The following is a 19,316-nucleotide window of genomic DNA, read 5'->3' on the forward strand; positions in this document are numbered from 1 at the left end:
ATGTGCCATTTTATACATTTGCTTAGTAATACTGTGCTATGGGTTGACTGAAAGCTGTTGGACAAGTCATTTATTGACGAAACAGTGTAAAACTAGAGGATTCATGAGTATCTGTCCAGCTCTGACTCTTATTATTTTCTTCTGTTAATTCAGTGTTTCTCATCTGTAAAATGAGGCCACTGTACTCTAAGTGATGTAGACACACAAAAAATACATATATTATTTATGAGAGTATATATGTTTGATGTGCCTTGCTGTCTTTATGGCCTGGAGCTATCTGCTCCTGATTTTGTGTCTAAATTGAGCCAGACCCTGCCCTTGACCACCACCAGGTGACACCACTTGACTGGTCGATTTTTTACCACAGCCCCATCTGCTGATGCACAAGAGTGTCCCTATTTGCATTTGCAAACCGCTGCCTTGCATCACAGCTGTTTCATCCAGTCTAGGCGATTAACTACTGGAGAGGTGCGAAAAGAAACAGCCACCGTCCCCTGTAAAGCGTAGCTATTCAGAAGAGATCGCGGGACATTTCCTTTCGGTTAGTCCGGCAAAAACTACGTGACTCAACGCCACCATCAAAAAGCCTGCAGGCTTGATGTCCTCTGGGGCCTTGCGGGTAGCAAAACCTTGGAAACTACCTTTCCCAGGACCTCTCGCTTTCCCAGCTATATGCCCGCCTTCTCGGGCTGCATGCTGGTTACTGCAGTCTGCATCACTACCTTGCCTGCAGCGGGACTCATTCTTCAAGAACTATCATTCCCAATAGGCTCGGCGGCGGGGTAATTTTTGCGCATGGCTTTTCCTCTCGCCTTCCCTCCAGCTGCTGTTACCGAGTTCAGTGTCCTAGGCTAGGGCGCGCGGAGCAAGGATGGGACACCTGGGCGGGACGAGCCGTCGGGGTGCTGGTAAGGGTCGAAGAATACCGGAGGATAGTTGGTTTGAGGGGCAGGACAGCTTGGAAGAAAGGCTGCTGGGGGCGACTCTTGCCATGGCAGGTGTCCGAGGGCTGGTTGGAGCTGGGATGTTTGGAGGCAGAAGCAGCGCCCTGGGCGACCTGACTGTTCTTTTCCATCATCGCTGAAGTCGGGTTATGTCTGCAGCCTGAAAAAAAACCCCTGCTTGCTCCGGGTTGAGATGCTTTATGAAGGTCCTTCATAAAGTGGTGGGAAAGATGCTTGCTTCAGGTTTTACACTGGTCCGATCTGCCTTGCCCTGCCCTGCCTGGGAGTGCTTTGTGAAGTACAACCTATGTCATCCTTAGGAGATAGTCTTTCCGGATGGAGGCAGACGGGATGGGAGGTGGGATCGCCGGGTACGGGTATCTGAGCAGTACAGGGATTTATTTTATGTTTTAGAAACGTAAGGGTTGATTCATACCGGGCTTGGCGCTCATTCCCCATCGAATTTGCTTGAACTTAACTGCCAGATGATTTTTTTTTCCTGAGTTCTGCAAGCAACAAGCTAAGATAGCTGTTCTCTGTGAGTGATGCCTGGTTGTGAAATGGTAAAATATAGGAATCATCCTTAGTGTGTTGTTCAGGATTCAGTAGATTGAACCTTTTTACCCAAAAGACAGTAAGGTTGGCTTTTGAAATTAGCATACACTATGCAGTTGAGTTGCTTTGTTGGAGCTTTACAGTACTAGCTGTGTACCAATAAATGCTGTGGTTTTTTTCATAGTTTGATGATCCATAAATGACACGGCACATTTTCATTGTTTGACAAATCTGGAAAGATTCAGCTTCGCAGTGTATGGGTGTTGTGCCAAACTTTGACCATGGCTCACCTGAGGGAATTTGCCAATCAGGTAAGTGAGATTTGGGGGGAGGGAGATTTCTGAATCAGATGAAACTCAAGAACTTAGTTCTACAATGCATGAGAATGTGAGCAAAGCGGCAGTATCTAACTGCTTTTCTCACCTTAGCCATCATAATAAACTTAGCAAAGATGGGTTTGCGTCCTTTCTCTCACTGAAAGTCGTCTTTAGAAAGATATGGAGGGAGCAAGTAGGAGGCAGGTTCCAGGATATTAAAGACAACTGTAGCCAGAACTGTGTGTACTAGATGGGCTCAAGGGCAGAATTTATTATTAGGCACAAAATTCAGTATCAGGGTGTGTGTGTTTTGGTATGCCTTTCATATAACTTCCATGATTTCCTGGATCTGATGGAGTGAGTCTAATCCCCCAAAAGTTTATGCTACAATACATTTGTTAGTCTTCAAGATGACACAGGTTTCATTTTGTTTTTTGTTCCACAGGCTAACATGACTGTCCCACCCAAAGGTGTTACTTTCATTATGTTTCTGGTGCTTGTGGCTTTTGAACTGGAACCTATATTATACTCAAACAGTTCCCAGAATCTAAACAAATACCAGTGGAAGAGAGTGAGTGCTCCATTTTTAAATCTCAGGAGGAGAGGAGCAGGATTTCTTCTTGCTTTTCCTTAAGGATAAAACTGTAAAATATGCAGATAGGCAACTTCATGTAGATTTATGAATGTAGTAGCCTAGCAGAATTTAGTGCAGAGAGGGGTTTTTTTTCAGTGTAGAAAACCCATTTGAGCTAAGTAAGATGCAGCACAAAAGACGCCTAAGAGATCACTTGTCTGCCCCAGTTATATTCCACAGTGGTGTCCATTATGTACTTGAGGCATTTGAATAAACTCTCTAATTGAGAGTGGCAAGGTATTGGCTTTATTTCAGTATGTGATAACTTGGGTGTGACATGTTTGAACAGCCCACCTCCCCCTGCTTAAAGTAATAATTCTTACACTTTGGCTTTAGCCAACCTGCTAGGAATTTCAGAGGTAGTTATGCTAATCTGTTTCCAGAACCATCCTTACAGTAATAGTATTCATCCCTCTTTTTCTACATCCAGTACTTTTAACAGTTGAAAAATTATGGGGCAACATAAGTGGTCATATTTCCTAGAGTTGCTTTTAGAAAAATATTTTATGCATAGTTCTTTCCAGTCTGAGACACACACCCCACAGAGATTTGTCCACTCCTGGGAGAGATAAATATCCACTTGATCCCATAGGGTCCCACTGTGGTAGTGGGTTTTGTAGGAGTTTTTTTGTTCTTTGTATAGGAAGTTTAATTTGCTCACTTCTTCTGTTTTGCATTCCTTCTTGAATCTGCCAGCTGACATGCTAGTGTTTCTCTGTAAAAGTAAACATTGGTTTGCTCTGTAGCCTGGACACTTCTTCCACCATTTTAATCGAATTGCCTAGTTAGTTGAAGTAACAACACTGTCATCCCAGAAGAGGTGGTGGAGAAGTGGGTAATTATTCAGAATGTGGAGGATGGGTTGGGTTCCTGGCAAACATGAAACGGTACACGACTGTCCTGGAAGTCTTGTACATTGCTCTTGACTCCGAACTTTTATGTTCCCAAGGGTGGAGCTGACTAGTAAAATATGGCCTTTTTTCCCTTTCAAGGCTGAGGACTCTGTGAGAAACCTTTTCTGTTTTAAACAAGTCCATAGAATGCTTTCACCTTTTGCTACCTTGTTGATCATGGTTTGGAGTTGAGGGGGGTGTACAGTAAGAAAGGCCAGGTAATGTTTATGAGAAAATGCAGTGGGGCAGTGTTGTGTGAGTTGGGGACATTAAGAACCTGCCCACGCTTAGTATTTTTGCAAGCTCTTGTTCCTGTCCTTAGATGAGCAAACTAAATATTTGGGGAGAGGCTGTGGCTCAAATCATAGAGCACTGGCTTTTCATGTGGAAGGTCCCTTGTTAAAGGATTTTGGGTAACTGGAAGAGGACTTTCTTTGCCTGAGAACCTGGAAAACTGGTATCAGCCAGAGTTGATAATACTGAGCTGATTGATTTTAATTTTAAAAATTTAATTAAAAAAATAACCCTTATGCATCATTTTTTCTTCCTATACTTTATCCTCACAACAACAACAACCCTATGACATAGGGTAAGTTGAAACTTTGTGAGGGGCCCAAGGTCACCTGGTGAATTTCCATGGCAGGGATTTGAATCTAGTTGTCCCAGGTCCTGGTTTGGGCCTAAAACCATTCTGGCTGTCAAGCTACATGGACTGCTGACTTGATAACAGGCCGAAGTGCTTTGTGTAACCTGTTTATGTCAACTCGTAAATAAAACAGGCATTTTTTTTCTTGCATGGCAAGGGGCTGTGGCTCAGTGGAAGAGCCTCTGGTTTGCTTGCTGAAGGTTCTGGGTTCAGTCCTTGGCATCTCCCGTTTAAAAGACTGGGCAATGTGAAAGACCTCTCCCTGAGACCCTGGAGAGCTACTGGCAGTCTAAGTGAACAGTACTGTCCTTCATGAACCAAAGATTTGATTCAGTGTGAGGCAGCTTCATGTGTTCATTTATAGGAAGAGGTATTGCGAAGAGGGGTGAGGTGGGGGGAAATTGTTTGTCCTTGTTTAGTGTAAAAAGTTTCCAGTACAAGAATACCAGTTGTTTGGCCAGACCCCTTTCTGTTGTAGCTCTCTTTCTGTGGCCCCCTCCAGAATATGCATAATTTTCCTTTCTTCCCCCAGTTCTTCTGAGCTTCTATGTTCACTGCTCTTTCCCTCCCTTAATCAAACTTTTTCCCTCTTCCTGTAAAATCTAGCATATATTTGTTGCTGTGGATACTGGAGACTATTCAGTTGTCCTGTTCTGTACAGTAATGGAGAACCCTACTGGAGTGGAGTGGAAATTGTGCAAGACCTGCAGTTGTGGGAATTTGTGCTTCCATTATTGTAGGAGAAGTTGTTTTTATTCTTGTACCTTGCCCAAATGCTTCTTAATGGCACCTTATCAGTTTAATTATTAAAGATAAGAGGCAGTGGAGTCATGTGATCCATTTGAATTGCAGCTGCCTTTGCCTCAGATTTATAATCTCGGGAATGCAAGCAGGTGTGTTCTCAGGTGATGACATATTGGTAGACAAGCCTGTAAGCAATTATACACAACTCTGTCCATAAATGTACTTGCTGTTTTAAAAGGTGGGCACTAATTTCCAGAATCTCCATTCAATGAACATCCTGTTCCAGTTTATACAAAAATAACAGCATTTAAATAGCTTCTCAGAGTACTTCACGTGTTCTTACTAATCCTTACAACAACAATTATCTTCATATAGCAGATGAGAACCAAGTGGTTCTGGATTAGCTAAGATCACCTCTTGAGTATGGTGCTAAGGTGAGGCTCAAACCAGGACTTCTGGCCAGTGCCACACCATTTACCAGTAGATATGGGTAGTTCGGTCCTCAAACAGTGGGCTTGGATTTTCCAGCTAAATGACCACCTAATTTCTGCTACTCAGTTCTGAAACTGTGTTGAGATCCTGAAGCGCTAAACTTGCTTTCTTCCAAGAACTCAGTAGGGTTCTCCAGGCGTATGTGGTATTGCTGTGCCATGTCATTCTTGAAGAAACCTGCTAGATCTTTGCTGTTTCCTTGATATCACAGTGGAATCTGCCAAATTTTGATCAGTCATGTATGTTCTGTTTTTCTGATGGCATCACAAATTTACTACTATATAATGTGCTTTTTCCAGAAGCATACCATCCCTAGAAGAGGTAGTTTTACATTCAAATGCCTGAAATCTGAAGGCTATTTGAAGATGTAAAACTATCTTTCAGTATCGCTGCTTTTATATGTTATCATTTTATATTGTATTTTATATGCTGTGCACCGCCCAGAGCCCTTCGGGGATGGGGCGGTATAAAAGTCCAATAAAATAAATAAATAAATAAATAAATAAATATTGGTGACTATATAAAATAATCCTTGCTGTACAAACACAAAATAAAATGAGAGGTAATTTGAGTTCTTCTCTGAATTCTGCCTTATTCCATGTTGGTGTTGAGATGCAAATCTCTAAGGCTGCAAAAGGCCTATGAGGGAGTCAGTTTCACTGAGCTCAGGACTTCTTTCTGATGGAACATACTGAGGATTGTGCTGCTGGATCAGAGAATACTTTAGTAGAATTTAACAGTAGATAAACCTACAGTGGGGAAAGTACTATTCTACTATTTAGTGTTCATCAGTTTTTGAGTGTTTAACTCTTTCTCTCCCCCTCCCCCAATTTTGTTTCTGAATCAGCACTCTCGGGTTGATCCAGAGGAACTGTTTACCAAGCTGGAGAGAATCGGTAAAGGCTCCTTTGGGGAGGTGTACAAAGGAATTGATAACCGCACTAAGGAGGTGGTAGCTATCAAGATAATTGACCTGGAGGAAGCAGAAGATGAGATTGAAGACATACAGCAGGAGATAACTGTGCTCAGCCAGTGTGACAGCCCCTACATTACACGTTACTATGGTTCCTACTTGAAGGTAACTGAAGCTACCAGAAGCAGCCTGGACTTGTTGTACAAGCTATTAATGAACAAATGGTGTTGCAATCCATGCACTGAAATGAGGAAATGGATTCAATTTTTGGCCTTTGTGTGTGAAAGTGTGACTTTTGCCTGGTGACTGCAAGAAAACCTGTCTGGGGGAAAGGAACAGAACATAAACTGTACTTTGTCACTCAAGGGTCTGAGCATAGACAGTCTATTTTAGGAAAAAGTCCTCAGTTACCCTAATGAAGTCCTACTGGGCTGATGTTGGTGTCACACATAACACCTAGATCTGCCAGAATATTGAATCTGTTATCCTCATACCCATGTCCTTGCTTCTTGCTATCCACATCTAGTCCCTTTAAGGTGGCTGGCTCTTGATTACAGAGTTTTCAGAGAGGGCTACAGTGTCCATGTCATCTACTGTTGCATAACGAATGCAGGCTGCATAGTCAGCAGACTCATGTGATACAGCTCTTTCTGGGCTGTTTCAGAATGTAAGTGGGGGAATTCCATTTGAACAATCTTGCTCATGGAACAAAATAATAGTGCAATGGAGAAAGTTTGACTCTTTATCCATGAAATGCTAGTGTTCTGTACGCAGGGTTTTTTTAAAATGTGGAGGGTCCAGTAGCATGTCAGAGACCAACAAGGTTTTCAAAGTTCGAACTGAATCTCCCTTAATCAGAGTCAAAGCTCCCTTAATCAGACATGAAGAGAGATTTGACTCTTGAAAGGTTATACCCTGAAACTCTTGATGCTTTCTAAGATGCTATAGGATTCATATCAAACCATTCTATTGAAGACCAATAACTACCCCCTAGGATGTGAGAACAATCTGGCTACAACATCTGTCACCCAATTGATCACCAGGGTTGATTTGGCTGATCTGGCTGGCTAGGCGGGTGTCCCCTTCCACACCTCCCGAAGCTGCATGCTCGGTGGAAGAGGATACCATCTCAGATAGAAGGAGTGTACCGTTCTTTGGTCAAGGGTATACGATAGCTGCACTCCCCTGCTAGAACCTCCAAACAAGTTTTATTACTCTCTGAGACTATCTTCATATGGAGAAGCATCTAAACATGTTTTCTCTGCTGGTAGTCTGAAAGATCTGTACCATGTTGTTGTTGTTGTTGTTGTTGTTAATTTGATTTGATATACCGCCCTATCCCCAAAGGGCTCAGGGCGGTGTACAACATAAAAGCATCATATATAAAATCATCATAATACAATTATCATAAATACAGTTAAAAACAGCAATTATTTCCTAACATAGTGTCCCATGAAACCCTTACTTGAACCCTCCCAAGAAAATGAGGGGGGGAGACAGTGGGTCCCGATGATGTTAGGGACCCATATGGAGGGGAGTGGGCACTCTCAGCGGCTGGTCTCTCCAAAGACCCGGTGGAACAACTCAGTCTTACAGGCCCTGCGGAATTCTGTTCATGTAATCTAGCTATAAGAAGCAATATAGAGTATCACCACAAATGTGACTCATGCTGTTTCTGTTCCTCGCTTTCTACCTGGTTCATTCATTTATTCAGGAAATGTACTATGTCCAGAGATAAAGGGCTCATATAGCCCAGTTGTACTAAGAATCAATTTAATCTTGAAATGACTCTCTATTCACTCAGATTATCTCTCTGATTCATAGGGCACGAAGTTGTGGATAATCATGGAGTACTTGGGAGGTGGCTCAGCACTGGATCTTGTAAGTACCTTGATTAATCAGCCATGGAACCTTCAGTCTGCATGAATTCGGTATTGGCTCCCAGCAACACAATCTCAAGTCCTCATATAGATTTACCATGCCCTCTAGACTCCCCATATAGTGGATCCCCATATTTTTCAGTAATACATGTGAGCAAATGGCTTGTTCAAATGAATATCTCTAATCAGTAACTGGAGCTGTTTGTGTATGCATTACCTCCCTTTCTAGTTTCTGTTGTCTTCTTCCAGTTAATGACACCAAGTTAAAACTTTCAGTTATGTACTGGGGTGGGGGGAGAAATCTAATTGTGGAATCCCATGCATTTACTCTGGTCTAAGCCTATTGACTTTGCCACACACAAACTGGTGTGACTGTACCAAATACCCCTTTTACCCACCTACTCACCCATTTTTCCTTCTCTGCAGCTTAAACCTGGCCCTTTAGAGGAGACATATATTGCCACTATCCTTCGAGAGATTTTAAAGGGCTTAGACTACCTTCACTCTGAGAGGAAAATCCACCGAGACATCAAAGGTCTGGCTTGCAAAATACATCGTTCATGGGAGTTCTCTTTTGAGACCAGTGAAAGGGTGATTGCTGTTTGCTGGCAGAAAAGAAATCTAGCCCATAAATTCCATTTTGTGAATATGCATTAACTAAAAGACTGAGATCTGGAATTGATCTTTGCATCTAACAAATTCTTTGTAGATTATTAGCTGTTCTCCTTTAAAAAAACCCCAATTTTCATATTTGTGAAGAAGAGCTTGAAAGAGAGCAGTGTCTGCTATGTGGGTAGAGACCTAAGGATGTTTGTCTTCCACTTGCTGTATTTTTAGATTTTTATCATTTTGAAGGAATTCTAGATTTCTTGGCTATTACTGTCTGCTTGCATTTTGAAATTGTCTGGTTCTGGAGCTATTTTTCTGACAGCCCAAAGCTGTTGAATATCCACAACAGTACTTGTTACAATTCCTGATCCTCTTATGCTAGTGTAGTTCTACTGCAGCTAGTCATTTAATCATCACAAGCGACTGTTCTTAGCAGAAAATATTACCATTTTGATTGCGATTTATGCAGAATGTGTATGAACAAGATTTTGTGTTCTACATTCAATATAGTTCTTCTGGTAAGAGATACTATAGAAGAAGTTGCTTCACAACAAGGTTGCTGCCCATGTTTGCAGTAAAAAGCAATAAAGCCAGTGGGCAGATTGAAAGTAGAGCCATAAGGTAAGGTTAAGGAAGGCTTAGTAGTTCAAACAGGGCAAGAACATAACCCCATTGCCCTACTTGTGGGGACATAAGGGATTGGACTAGCAAGCAAAATAGAAGTTTGTGCCAGCTTTCAGACTTCATTCTGCCTTTATTTGTGCACTTACGTAAAGCACTATTCTTGGCTTCTCCTTTGCCAAGATGGAGATTGAATCAGGGCTTTGGAAAAAATCATGTTTTTATTTTGGGCAAGACCATTGTGCCTTCCCTTTTGATTCAGGCGCCCTTTTTTGTATGAACAGCTGCCAATGTGCTGCTTTCGGAGCAAGGGGATGTGAAACTAGCTGACTTTGGTGTGGCTGGCCAACTGACCGACACTCAGATCAAAAGAAATACCTTTGTTGGGACCCCGTTTTGGATGGCACCCGAAGTCATCAAGCAGTCAGCCTATGACTTCAAGGTGAGTGGTGCAGGTGGAGGCTGACTCGCCTGTCAAGTTGTCATGTTATATAACATAAGAGATGCCTTAGAATAAATTAATGAACAAACAATTTCACTTTTGTCAGTGTGGTTTTTTTCCCACCCAGGCGTAACCGCCAACTTTGAAGATTCTACAAAATGCAACTTTGCTTAGAGTATGAGCATTTATTTTCTAGCTATTTTCCTCTGTCCAGATCAGTTGGTCAGCAATTAGACAACATGCTTTTCCCATGACAGTCATAATTTACAACAATACAGGCAGTTCTTTTACTAAAGAACTGATTAAAGTGAAATCCTGTCTATCTTTGAGACAAGCTTTGGGGTTCTAGATGGACCTTTCAGTTGTTAGATAGTCCTCCTGAATTCTTACAGGATGTGTTTGCCCATAACTTCTACATCAGTTTTCCTAATCCTCTATTGTTCCTTATGATTCACAACTATGATCTGTTTGTGCGTTGTGATAGCACAGTAGCTGTTTTGCCACCCAACTGGCAGAACAAGGAAGGCATCAATGTACTGTTAGGATTCAGCTTTCTTTGGACCAGACATAATACAGGAAGACATGACAGCTGAATATTGCTTGGGGTGACAAAAAATAGGTTGAACTAGCCCTGCTCACCTGCATCTTGAAAAGGCTATTCATCTGTTCAAAAACATGCATTGCCATGTTGCTTGTTGGTAGTCGCCACAGAAAGGTATGTCACCTCCTTCACTTCCACAGACGGCCAGTACAGAGAAGGTTCCATTGAGCTTGAAAGTGTTTGTCTGACTAGAGCTGTGATTATAAGCAGGGAAAGGCTCTGCTGTGCCACTTTTTGCCATATGGCAGAATTTAAAGCAGTAGGATACGTAAGTTCAACTCTGCCTCCTGACCAGCTGACAGTGTTAGATCACTGACTTGCTGCATCATTTTGCCTGTGTAATGAATGGCTCTTGCTGACTTAGGATGGCTGACTAAAAAAATTGCCTCATAAACATATTTTGTTCTCCATTTGTGGAGAGGCTCATTGGGCAGCAATCCATTTACATTTCAGGAGACAACAATAGGGATACTCATGGAATTGTTTTATATAGTGCCGAAGCAGAGGGGGAGTTGAAAAAGACAAGTTTGAAGCTCCTTTGAAACAACTGTTCCAAGTAAACCTTTTCTTGGAAACTTCTGATTTCCTTCCTGGGAAAATATTCACATGCAAGATTGGAAAGGCACAGACTGTTGGCTGGAACCTGTGGCTGAGCTATAACAAGATGATGAAAAGCAAACAAGTGTTGACTATTCTGATTGTCTTGCTTCTTAATAGGAATACAGGACCCAGATATTAATTCTAATAAAGCCTGTTATTTCAGTTGTGTCACAAGCACATTTTTCTCACATGTGCAAAATTGGGATTTTAGACATATCAGTTTCTCAGTAAATTCTTTTTTTCTTGGGATCAAAGCTCATATCTGTGCAGTTTATTTATTAATTGTATTTGAAACATCTCTATATCCTGTCTTTCCCATCCAAATAGGGTCTTCAAGCCATCAAACATCCAAGCATTATAACATTTAAAAAAAATGAAAGCATCGTTTAAAATATTTAGAGTTGATTTTGATAGGCTGGCATAAGATGGAACATTCTGAGTCCTCTTCTCCCCCCCCCCCCCCACTTTTCTTCCAGGCAGATATTTGGTCCCTTGGAATTACTGCCATTGAACTGGCAAAGGGAGAGCCTCCAAATTCTGATCTGCATCCTATGCGAGTTCTTTTCTTGATCCCTAAAAATAACCCTCCAACCCTGGAGGGTCACCATAGTAAGCCCTTTAAGGAATTTGTGGAAGCCTGCCTTAATAAAGACCCTCGGTTTGTAAGTACTGTTCTTACTGCTCCTTGTAACCACAGCCTGAATATTGATCTCTTGACTGCCGGGAAATCTGAATCATGTTCTTGAGGAGATGAACCAGCAGGAAAGGGTGGGTCAGGGCAGAACCATATGCAGAAGAGAAGATAATGATGTTGATACTTTGGAAAGGCACGGGGGTGGCAGTTTTGGTTTTTTGCATTGTTTGACTTCTGCTAACTTAATCTTGACAAGACAGCAGAGCTACTGATGCATGGAAGGTCCTACTTGGGATTTATGGTGCCACCTGTTCTGGATGGGGTTGTACTGCCCTTGAAGGAACAGAGTATGAGGATGCTCTTGGATCCAGGCCTACTGCTATATAAGCAAGTGGCAGCTGTGGCCATTAGTGTCTTTTATCAGCTTTGACTGGTTAATCAGTTGCAGCCTTCCCTGGGCAGAAAAGATTTGGCCACTGTAAACCAGCCCTGATTACTTTTAGATTAGGTTTACTGCAATGCACTCTGCTTAACACTGCCTTTGGAAAATGTTTGGAAACTTCAGTTTGTGCAGAATGCTACAACCAGGATGTTGACTTCAGCATGCAGTAGAAATCCTATCACTCCAGTCTTGGGCTGTCTAATTCTGGGCACAATGGAAGGTGCTGGTATGGATCTTTAAAAGCCTGGTATGGTTTTGGACCAACCAGGTATGGTTTATGATCCCCTAATCCTTTATGAACTTATCTGACCACTTCAGTCATCCCCTGACACCTTGCTTCAAGTGCCTCTATCTTCTGAGATTATTAATCTGGGAGAAGGCCTTAGTGGAGGTACCAAGACTGTGGACCTCTCTCCCCAGGGAGACTGACTATTCCTTTTTATTGCCATCTTGTACCAGCAGGCAAGGACTTTGTTTTGTTTGGCATTTCATCGATGATCTGCCCTGTGTTTTCATTGTTGTTTTTAAGTGGTTTATGCATATTTTAGTGTTGGTGTTAATGTTTTTAAGATGCGATATTTATTATGTATGTTTTAATTTATTAGCTGCCTTGGTGGTCCTTATGAGGACAGAAAGGTGAGGCATAGATTTTGTAAGTAAATAATACTGTGCTCTCCCTTGTTGTTGCACAGAGGCCCACTGCAAAAGAGTTACTAAAGCACAAATTCATCACACGTTATACCAAAAAAACATCATTTCTTATGGAGCTCATTGACCGATACAAGCGCTGGAAGTCTGAAGGGCATGGCGAGGATTCCAGTTCTGATGACTCAGACATGTATGTATTTTGGTTGCTTTGGAAATGCTGATGCTGGTCTTCCTCCCCCCCCCCCACCACCCCCGGCCCCTGGCCCCCGACCAAAATAATTCACTGATAACCAAGAGGACAATCTTCTTTCGGATGAAAGTTGCATCCTGATTAAAGGATCATTCAAATGCTTAAATCCTTATTTCAGCGGCACTGAATTGGAGTCAAAGCACTGTCAGTGAAAGGCAAACAGCTGTTGCGTTGTTAGGAAAGTTCTTACACCAGCATTTGTGTGCAAGAATTTTAACAGACTTATTTATATAATAGGTATGTCACCCAAGCAAAATAATATATTGGATTTCATTTCACCTTTTTTGTGTCGTAGCACAAATTAAAACAGCCTTTCCATGAAAGTAGAAAACACGGTCTGTATGGCCCAAGAGCACCTGAATCTTGCGTCAGGAAACTTTATAATCCTTGATATATATATTCATGTTTGGGAACTTGTAAATAGACTTTTCTGTCTAGGGTACATAACTTGTGCTGCAAACCTTTTGAATACATTAATTCATAACACTGCAACCTCAGTGGAGAACAGTACAGCTGCTAACTTTTTTCATAAGCAACAGGACCTAGACATTTTTAGATAAGGGCCAGGAAAGCAAATTAAATAGTTAAACGAAAGATTCAGAACCCATTAAAATTCTTTGTCTTTTTTCATCATTTGTGCCAGCAGGACTTTGGCTAATTTGTACAAGTCAGTGTTCAACCTGTTAGTGCAGAATTTCACAGAATATCTAAATGTACTCTTGCTAGAAGGAACAAACCAGAAACAATAATCTTTCGATTTTGAAGTCATCCAGGTTTGTTAATCCAGGTTTGATAATTGTGGCACTGGGTTCATCAAAGGCAAGGGTTGGGGGTAGTTCTCTTAACAAGAGGGTATCCCTTAGAAATCCAAGACCATTTATCAAAGGTAATTGGAAAGACATTAGCAGTACAATCCCAATGAACAGTGCAGGTGGTGCCAGAGTCAGCACCGCACTGCCTCCATTGAGCTTTCCCGGTGGTGTGGGGAGGGAAGAAACTTGAAAACCCTCCCCGCTGCTGGGACCCCCCCCCCCCCAGTGGAGCCCTATGCATAAGTGCCACAACCGGGACACAACCATCGCCAAAAACGAGGTGGAAGCCAACTAAGATCACTTTCCTCTGGGAACACCCACGCCAAGCCAATATGGCTGGGAGTGGCACAGGGGTACCAATGTGAGGCTGGGTGCCATGGCCAACCATCATAGGGCACCAGAGTGGCTGGCACCTGTGGATTTGTCCCTCTGCCAGGGTAAGTCATTTCCACTGGCATTGGCCCACACGACCTCCAGAGGGAGATTCAGCCCTCCCCCTGGTTTGGGCTGTAAAACAACCATGTAGATACTATATCCTCCAAATTCTTAGCTGATGCTCTAAAAATATTTGAGGACTTAGAAGAGTGAGAGGCTCTCTCCCAGGGGGAAATTTAGCTGGAGACTCTAAATATGATAGAACTTCTACACCCTTTAAAAACAGGAAAATCTCAGAAATGCTCCATTTCTAGAAACCTATGAAGCAACATGACCTGTTTGATATGTGGAGAAACTGACACTCACAAGAAAGAACAGTTATTATTCCAGATTTAAACTATGGACAGATAGTGCACTAATTTCATGTATGGTAGATACCAAGGAGCAAGATGGATTAGGACCAGACTGGAAATCAAGTCAGTTCATTAGTGTTACTTGAAATATATAAGACACTTGTAGCTAACAGCAACAGTTTTAATAAAAATGAATAGCACAATCCTACGCAGAGTTACTTTAGTCTAAGCCCACTGAAATGAATGGGTTTAGATTGGAGTAACTCTCTTTAGGATACTGTGCCTTTACTAATAGTATGGGATGCCTTTAATAGCCCAATTAAGAGTGGACCAGTGAGCAGGGACGGTGTCACTCTGGCGCCACCCCTCCCCCTCCAACAAAATTGCCATTCTGCATACATCTTTCTTTATCCAAGGCTGTTGTGTATGTGAGCATACTCTGCATTTTTAACATTTATTTCTAGTGATGGAGATGCAGATGAGAAAGATCAAGAACCCATGTGGACTTTCCCACCAACTATTCGCTGCAGTTCCTTGAACAAGCTGCACAAAGGGATGTCACATCCTGGATCCCAGAAGGTCAGTTGGGTGTCCTATTCATCTGAGGATAAAGGAACAAGGCAAAGGTGGGAGGTCAGGGAGAATGTACTGAAATAATACCATTCTTCAGATTGTCCTGATGTTACTGTTGCAGAGCATGGCTTTCTTTGGTGGTTTGTTACTGTACTTATTATACTCCAGTTTCCTGTTATCTTAAAGGACTTCCATAGTTAAATAATGCCTTAGCAAAAGTTCTAGTTATGCTGTTGTAACTGTTATTGCAAACTAGTATTATGCTCATGGCATATACTCCTGCCGGTACTGTGCATCTGCTTTGATCTCTTTGTTGAACCTAAAAAGTAGCTATCAAGTTTGCAGCAGTAACAGGGATATTTCTGAGCAACTATTTCCCTACTTTCTTACCTTCTGCTCTTTCTGCATCAAGAATGTGGTCAAATGTTGCTTCCGAATAATGTTTAATGTATGTAATATTATTTTTTTGTTTAAAGTATGTAATATTTTTATTTTATACTGTCAGCAAAAATAAACTTTATTTTAAAATTTAAAAAAGAAAAAAATAACAGATAAAATGGTCAGCACAGAGTAACTTTGACTGGTAACCCTCTTTTTCTCCCTCCTTTGTAGCCTCCTGAGCCCATCAAGCGACAGCCAAGGTCTCAGTGCCTTTCTACTCTCATGCGGCCTGTCTTTGGTGAGGTGAGGAGAGAGTTTATTGTCTTGAATATACCTGTAACAGGTGAAAGGTTCAGATAAGTAACTGAGAATGTTGAGCTGTGTTAGGAAATATCGGTGGAAGAAGAGCAAGGGAAGTGACATCATAGTAGGAAATAGTTTTAACCATGGAAGAACAACAAATTAAAAAAAACTATGCATATGGCTGAAAACCATGCAAATAATTTTTTCATTATATGGATAAATATAACAGAATGGGAATTGGACTAACTGTAAAGGTTCCTTTTACTTGAAATACAGGAGGATGTTCTGGAAAATTTGAATCCTCCCTAGGCTGATCTTTCAGTCTCCAGTTCAGGAGGGACTTTTCTTCATTGTGAAGACTTCTGTAGCAAACCACATCAACAATATTGTATGCCTCTTTAGACCAGGGTCCCGTAGCTTAGAAATGGAATAACTCTGACTTAACAGAAAAAATTGTTAATTAATAGATTGTAAAACTGTTGCTGTATGGGAGGCACCAAGAAATAACACTGGTCAGCACAGGAAAAACAGTATCAGAGCAATATCTGAGAAAACCCTGCCCTTCTCCCCAGAACATACGAGTATAGACAAGCATCTCCTCAGGAGATAATCACAATGTCCAACAAGCTGACATGTAGGACAGGACTTGCAGAACTCTTGGATATTCTTCCCCATGTTAGGCCAATAAAATCTAGCTTGCAGCCTCTCTCTGGTTTTGTTAATGCCTAAGTGGGCTGACAACTAGGGGGCAACTAGCTGTTTTCTAGTCTCCTAAGTAGCAGCACACTTTCTTCTCATAGACACTCTGTACAGTCTCTGTTCTATGAGTTGGACTGAACAGGTTGCTCAGTGGTCACTTCTTTGGGTGTTGCAGCTGCCTCCCTTATCTCTTTAAGACCATCACCCTGTTTCTGCTCCCTTAGAAACCAAAGGCGGGAAGAGGAGAAGAGGAGATTTTCATTGTTGCTTCAAGAATAGTTTTTTTCCCTTTCTATCAATGTTCTTTGCCAGACACATTTCCCTTCAAGTCAGTTCAGGCAGGACTGACAAGCCTGGATTTGCTAATTTGGCATCATGGAATATCATGAAACCCGATGATGCTTGATTAGGGGTGAAGACTTCCCAGGGACGTTTGGCATTGTGAAAGTTTTCAACTGAAGCAAACAAGTAGATATATCAGGTGTAGCCAACAGTCAAGGCTGTTGAGAAGATAATTCTGTGAAACCTGTACCCAGATCCACTTCCATAGAATCAAATCCCACTGACTCCACTTGGGCTTGTTTCCAAGTAACTAAGTTTAGGATTGCAGTCTAGGATGTTCTGAGGTGCTTGTTGTAGGTTAAAGTTTATTTTTTTTCATGTTGCCCATGAAAAGGAGGTTGATAGTAATTGTGTGGTTCTATTGCTTAATAAGACTTTCTGTTCCTCCAAACATTCTAACTTTAACTTCTCTGCAGCTCAAAGACAAGCACAAGCAGACTGGAGGCAATGTAGGAGCCATGGAAGAATTGGAGAATGCCTTTAGCTTGGCTGAAGAGTCTTGTCCAGGGATCTCTGACAAACTGATTGCACACATGGTGGACCGTGTCCAAAGGTAGAAGTGCTGGGGGCTGTTACCGTGTTTCCCCAAAAACAAGACAGGGTCTTATATATATTTTTGCACCAAAAGATGCAGTAGGGCTTATTTTCAGGGAAATACAGTACCTTCACAATTCATTAAGGCGGGCTCTCGGCAGCCCCATTGCTTCCCCATCACGTGTGATGCAAGCTGCATCCTCATTGGCAGGGAGCACCATGCTGAGTCACACCATCCTGATCTGTAACTACAGTAGGGCTTATATTTTAAGCCTCCTCCAAAAATCCTGAAAAATCATGATAGGGCTTATTTTTGGGGTAGGGCTCATTTTCGGGGAAACACGGTAGCTTGGCCAGATTTATTTTGGTGGTGCACGAGAAACCAAGTCTACATTGCTGGTGCTAAGTCTTCTTTGTCTTCCTTCCTGCCAGATTCTCACACAGCAGGAATCACCTGACTTCTGCACGCTGACGAGCCTGTAATTCACTAAAGAGGGGTGATGTTTCCTGGCCCCATAACTACATAACTGTATCTCGAATCCACCACCATCTGCTGTTGGATGTTAACATTGTGCTATGGATTCTCAAACATTTCAGAGCCTTCATCTGTGTATGTCATGACCATCCAGAAGGGGATTTGGCAACACACGTGTCACATGACTTCCTTGCAGAGCCCTAGAGGGGTAGTTTCTACAGTATATTTTATGAAGGTTAATTATATCAAATTTCTCTCAGGTCAGACCTTGTTTAAAAGAAAAATCCTGACTGCTGGAAAAATGGGAATTCTTAGACATGAGGCATTTCAAAAGGGAGGTCTGTGGCAGCTTGTGGTGCTGACCAAAGGCAAAGCTCATGGCTACGTTCATTGGCATTCATGTTGGTGCTGCTCAAGAGAAGTTTGCTCAAATTGCCTCTTCAGCTAACAGGGCAAGAAGATGTCTACCAAGCACTTCCTGAGGTGTTGCCTCTTATCTGCTTCCCCCTTTGTGAGGTAGGTCTGGCTGACTGCTGCTGTACTTTATACTAGCCCTTGTTTCTGCGTCTATAGGTTGAGGAAGATGTGGTCCTGTTGTAGCAAACCCTCTTGCTGCCCCTTGAGAGTGAAAATTATGTATCTTGGCTGCACTCTCTCCTTGGCAGAGTATTTGAAGTGGACATTATGTACTTGCTAAAGGAGTGAAAAAGGATGTGAATCTACCCAAACTCTTCTATCTGCCGCTCTGTGAAACCTGACAAGGGTTTCAGTTAAAGTGAAGCATTTGGTGCCAACCGATGGGAAATATCCCAACTGATATCTCCCAAACGTCATCTTGCTTCTTTCCTCAGCTATTCACTTTTCTTGGGAGTTGTCTACAACATAAGGTGTCCAAGCGTTAATGGGGATTATCTCTTGTTCTGGCTTAGGCATTGTCCGGTCTGCCTTATGCATTTGAACAGACTCAAAATAGTTCTTCCTCTTTAGTATTAAGGTAGCAATTTAAGAGCAGCAGCACAACTTGGAAGCGGTCATTCTGCAATGTAGTTTTTTTCTCTATGTAAGGCCGTTTGGCTGTGGACTGCAATGGATGTCTTCTGCTGAGAAAGGCATTGGCATTTTTTATGTAAGCCCTTCTATGCACTGTTGGAGGAAAGTGAATAAAAGTGCTCTAGTCTTGGTCCCTGTACGGCATATAAGAATAGTATTAGAACAGCCACAGTCTTGCTTACAGGTAGCTAAGCAGGGAACATGGGTATGAATGTGAACACAGAATTTGTACATAAGTACACCCATCCATTTTTGTTGACCATTATCTTTCAGGAGGACTGTTGTAGATATGCAGACACCTGCCTGCCCTGTGAAGCTGCTACTTTGTGCTATTCATAAATGGTACCTTGCATTAGCTCACACAAATGTCACTGGTTAAACTCTCGCTGTCTCCAGTGGTCAGTGTTTTAGTTTTTCACATGAGCAATGAGAGAGGGATCTGCCACTTCCAATAAATTATCAAGAAAAAGCTAACTGTCCACTTCTTTACGCGTTGGAAGTACTGAGCCAAGGTTACAACTGCTGCAGGAGGGGGAAGAAGTGATGAGAAAGTG

At 42.1% G+C, this 19,316-nt stretch overlaps 1 protein-coding gene across 2 annotated transcripts; it reads left to right on the forward strand.

Moving 5' to 3' along the window:
* The first annotated feature begins 762 nt into the window (after positions 1–762).
* STK25 (serine/threonine kinase 25) lies at positions 763–19,231 on the forward strand. 2 transcript variants are annotated; one of them, XR_007245329.1, is made up of 13 exons: positions 763–908; positions 1,684–1,810; positions 6,073–6,303; positions 7,963–8,019; positions 8,445–8,553; positions 9,533–9,690; positions 11,368–11,553; positions 12,660–12,805; positions 14,870–14,984; positions 15,591–15,662; positions 17,120–17,256; positions 17,670–18,228; positions 19,036–19,231. XR_007245329.1 is itself a non-coding variant. In XM_048506624.1 (12 exons), exons 2-12 carry the CDS (start codon positions 1,781–1,783, stop codon positions 17,707–17,709), a joined length of 1,281 nt encoding a protein of 426 aa, XP_048362581.1. In that variant the 5' UTR covers positions 763–908; positions 1,684–1,780; the 3' UTR covers positions 17,710–19,231. The 2 variants fall into 2 exon arrangements, 1 of the variants encoding a protein (XP_048362581.1); XM_048506624.1 differs by having other exon boundaries at positions 17,670–19,231.
* The last annotated feature ends 85 nt before the right edge of the window (positions 19,232–19,316 follow it).

This window comes from Sphaerodactylus townsendi, linkage group LG08 (assembly GCF_021028975.2).
Source record: "Sphaerodactylus townsendi isolate TG3544 linkage group LG08, MPM_Stown_v2.3, whole genome shotgun sequence".
Classification (NCBI taxonomy): Eukaryota; Metazoa; Chordata; class Lepidosauria; order Squamata; family Sphaerodactylidae; genus Sphaerodactylus; species Sphaerodactylus townsendi.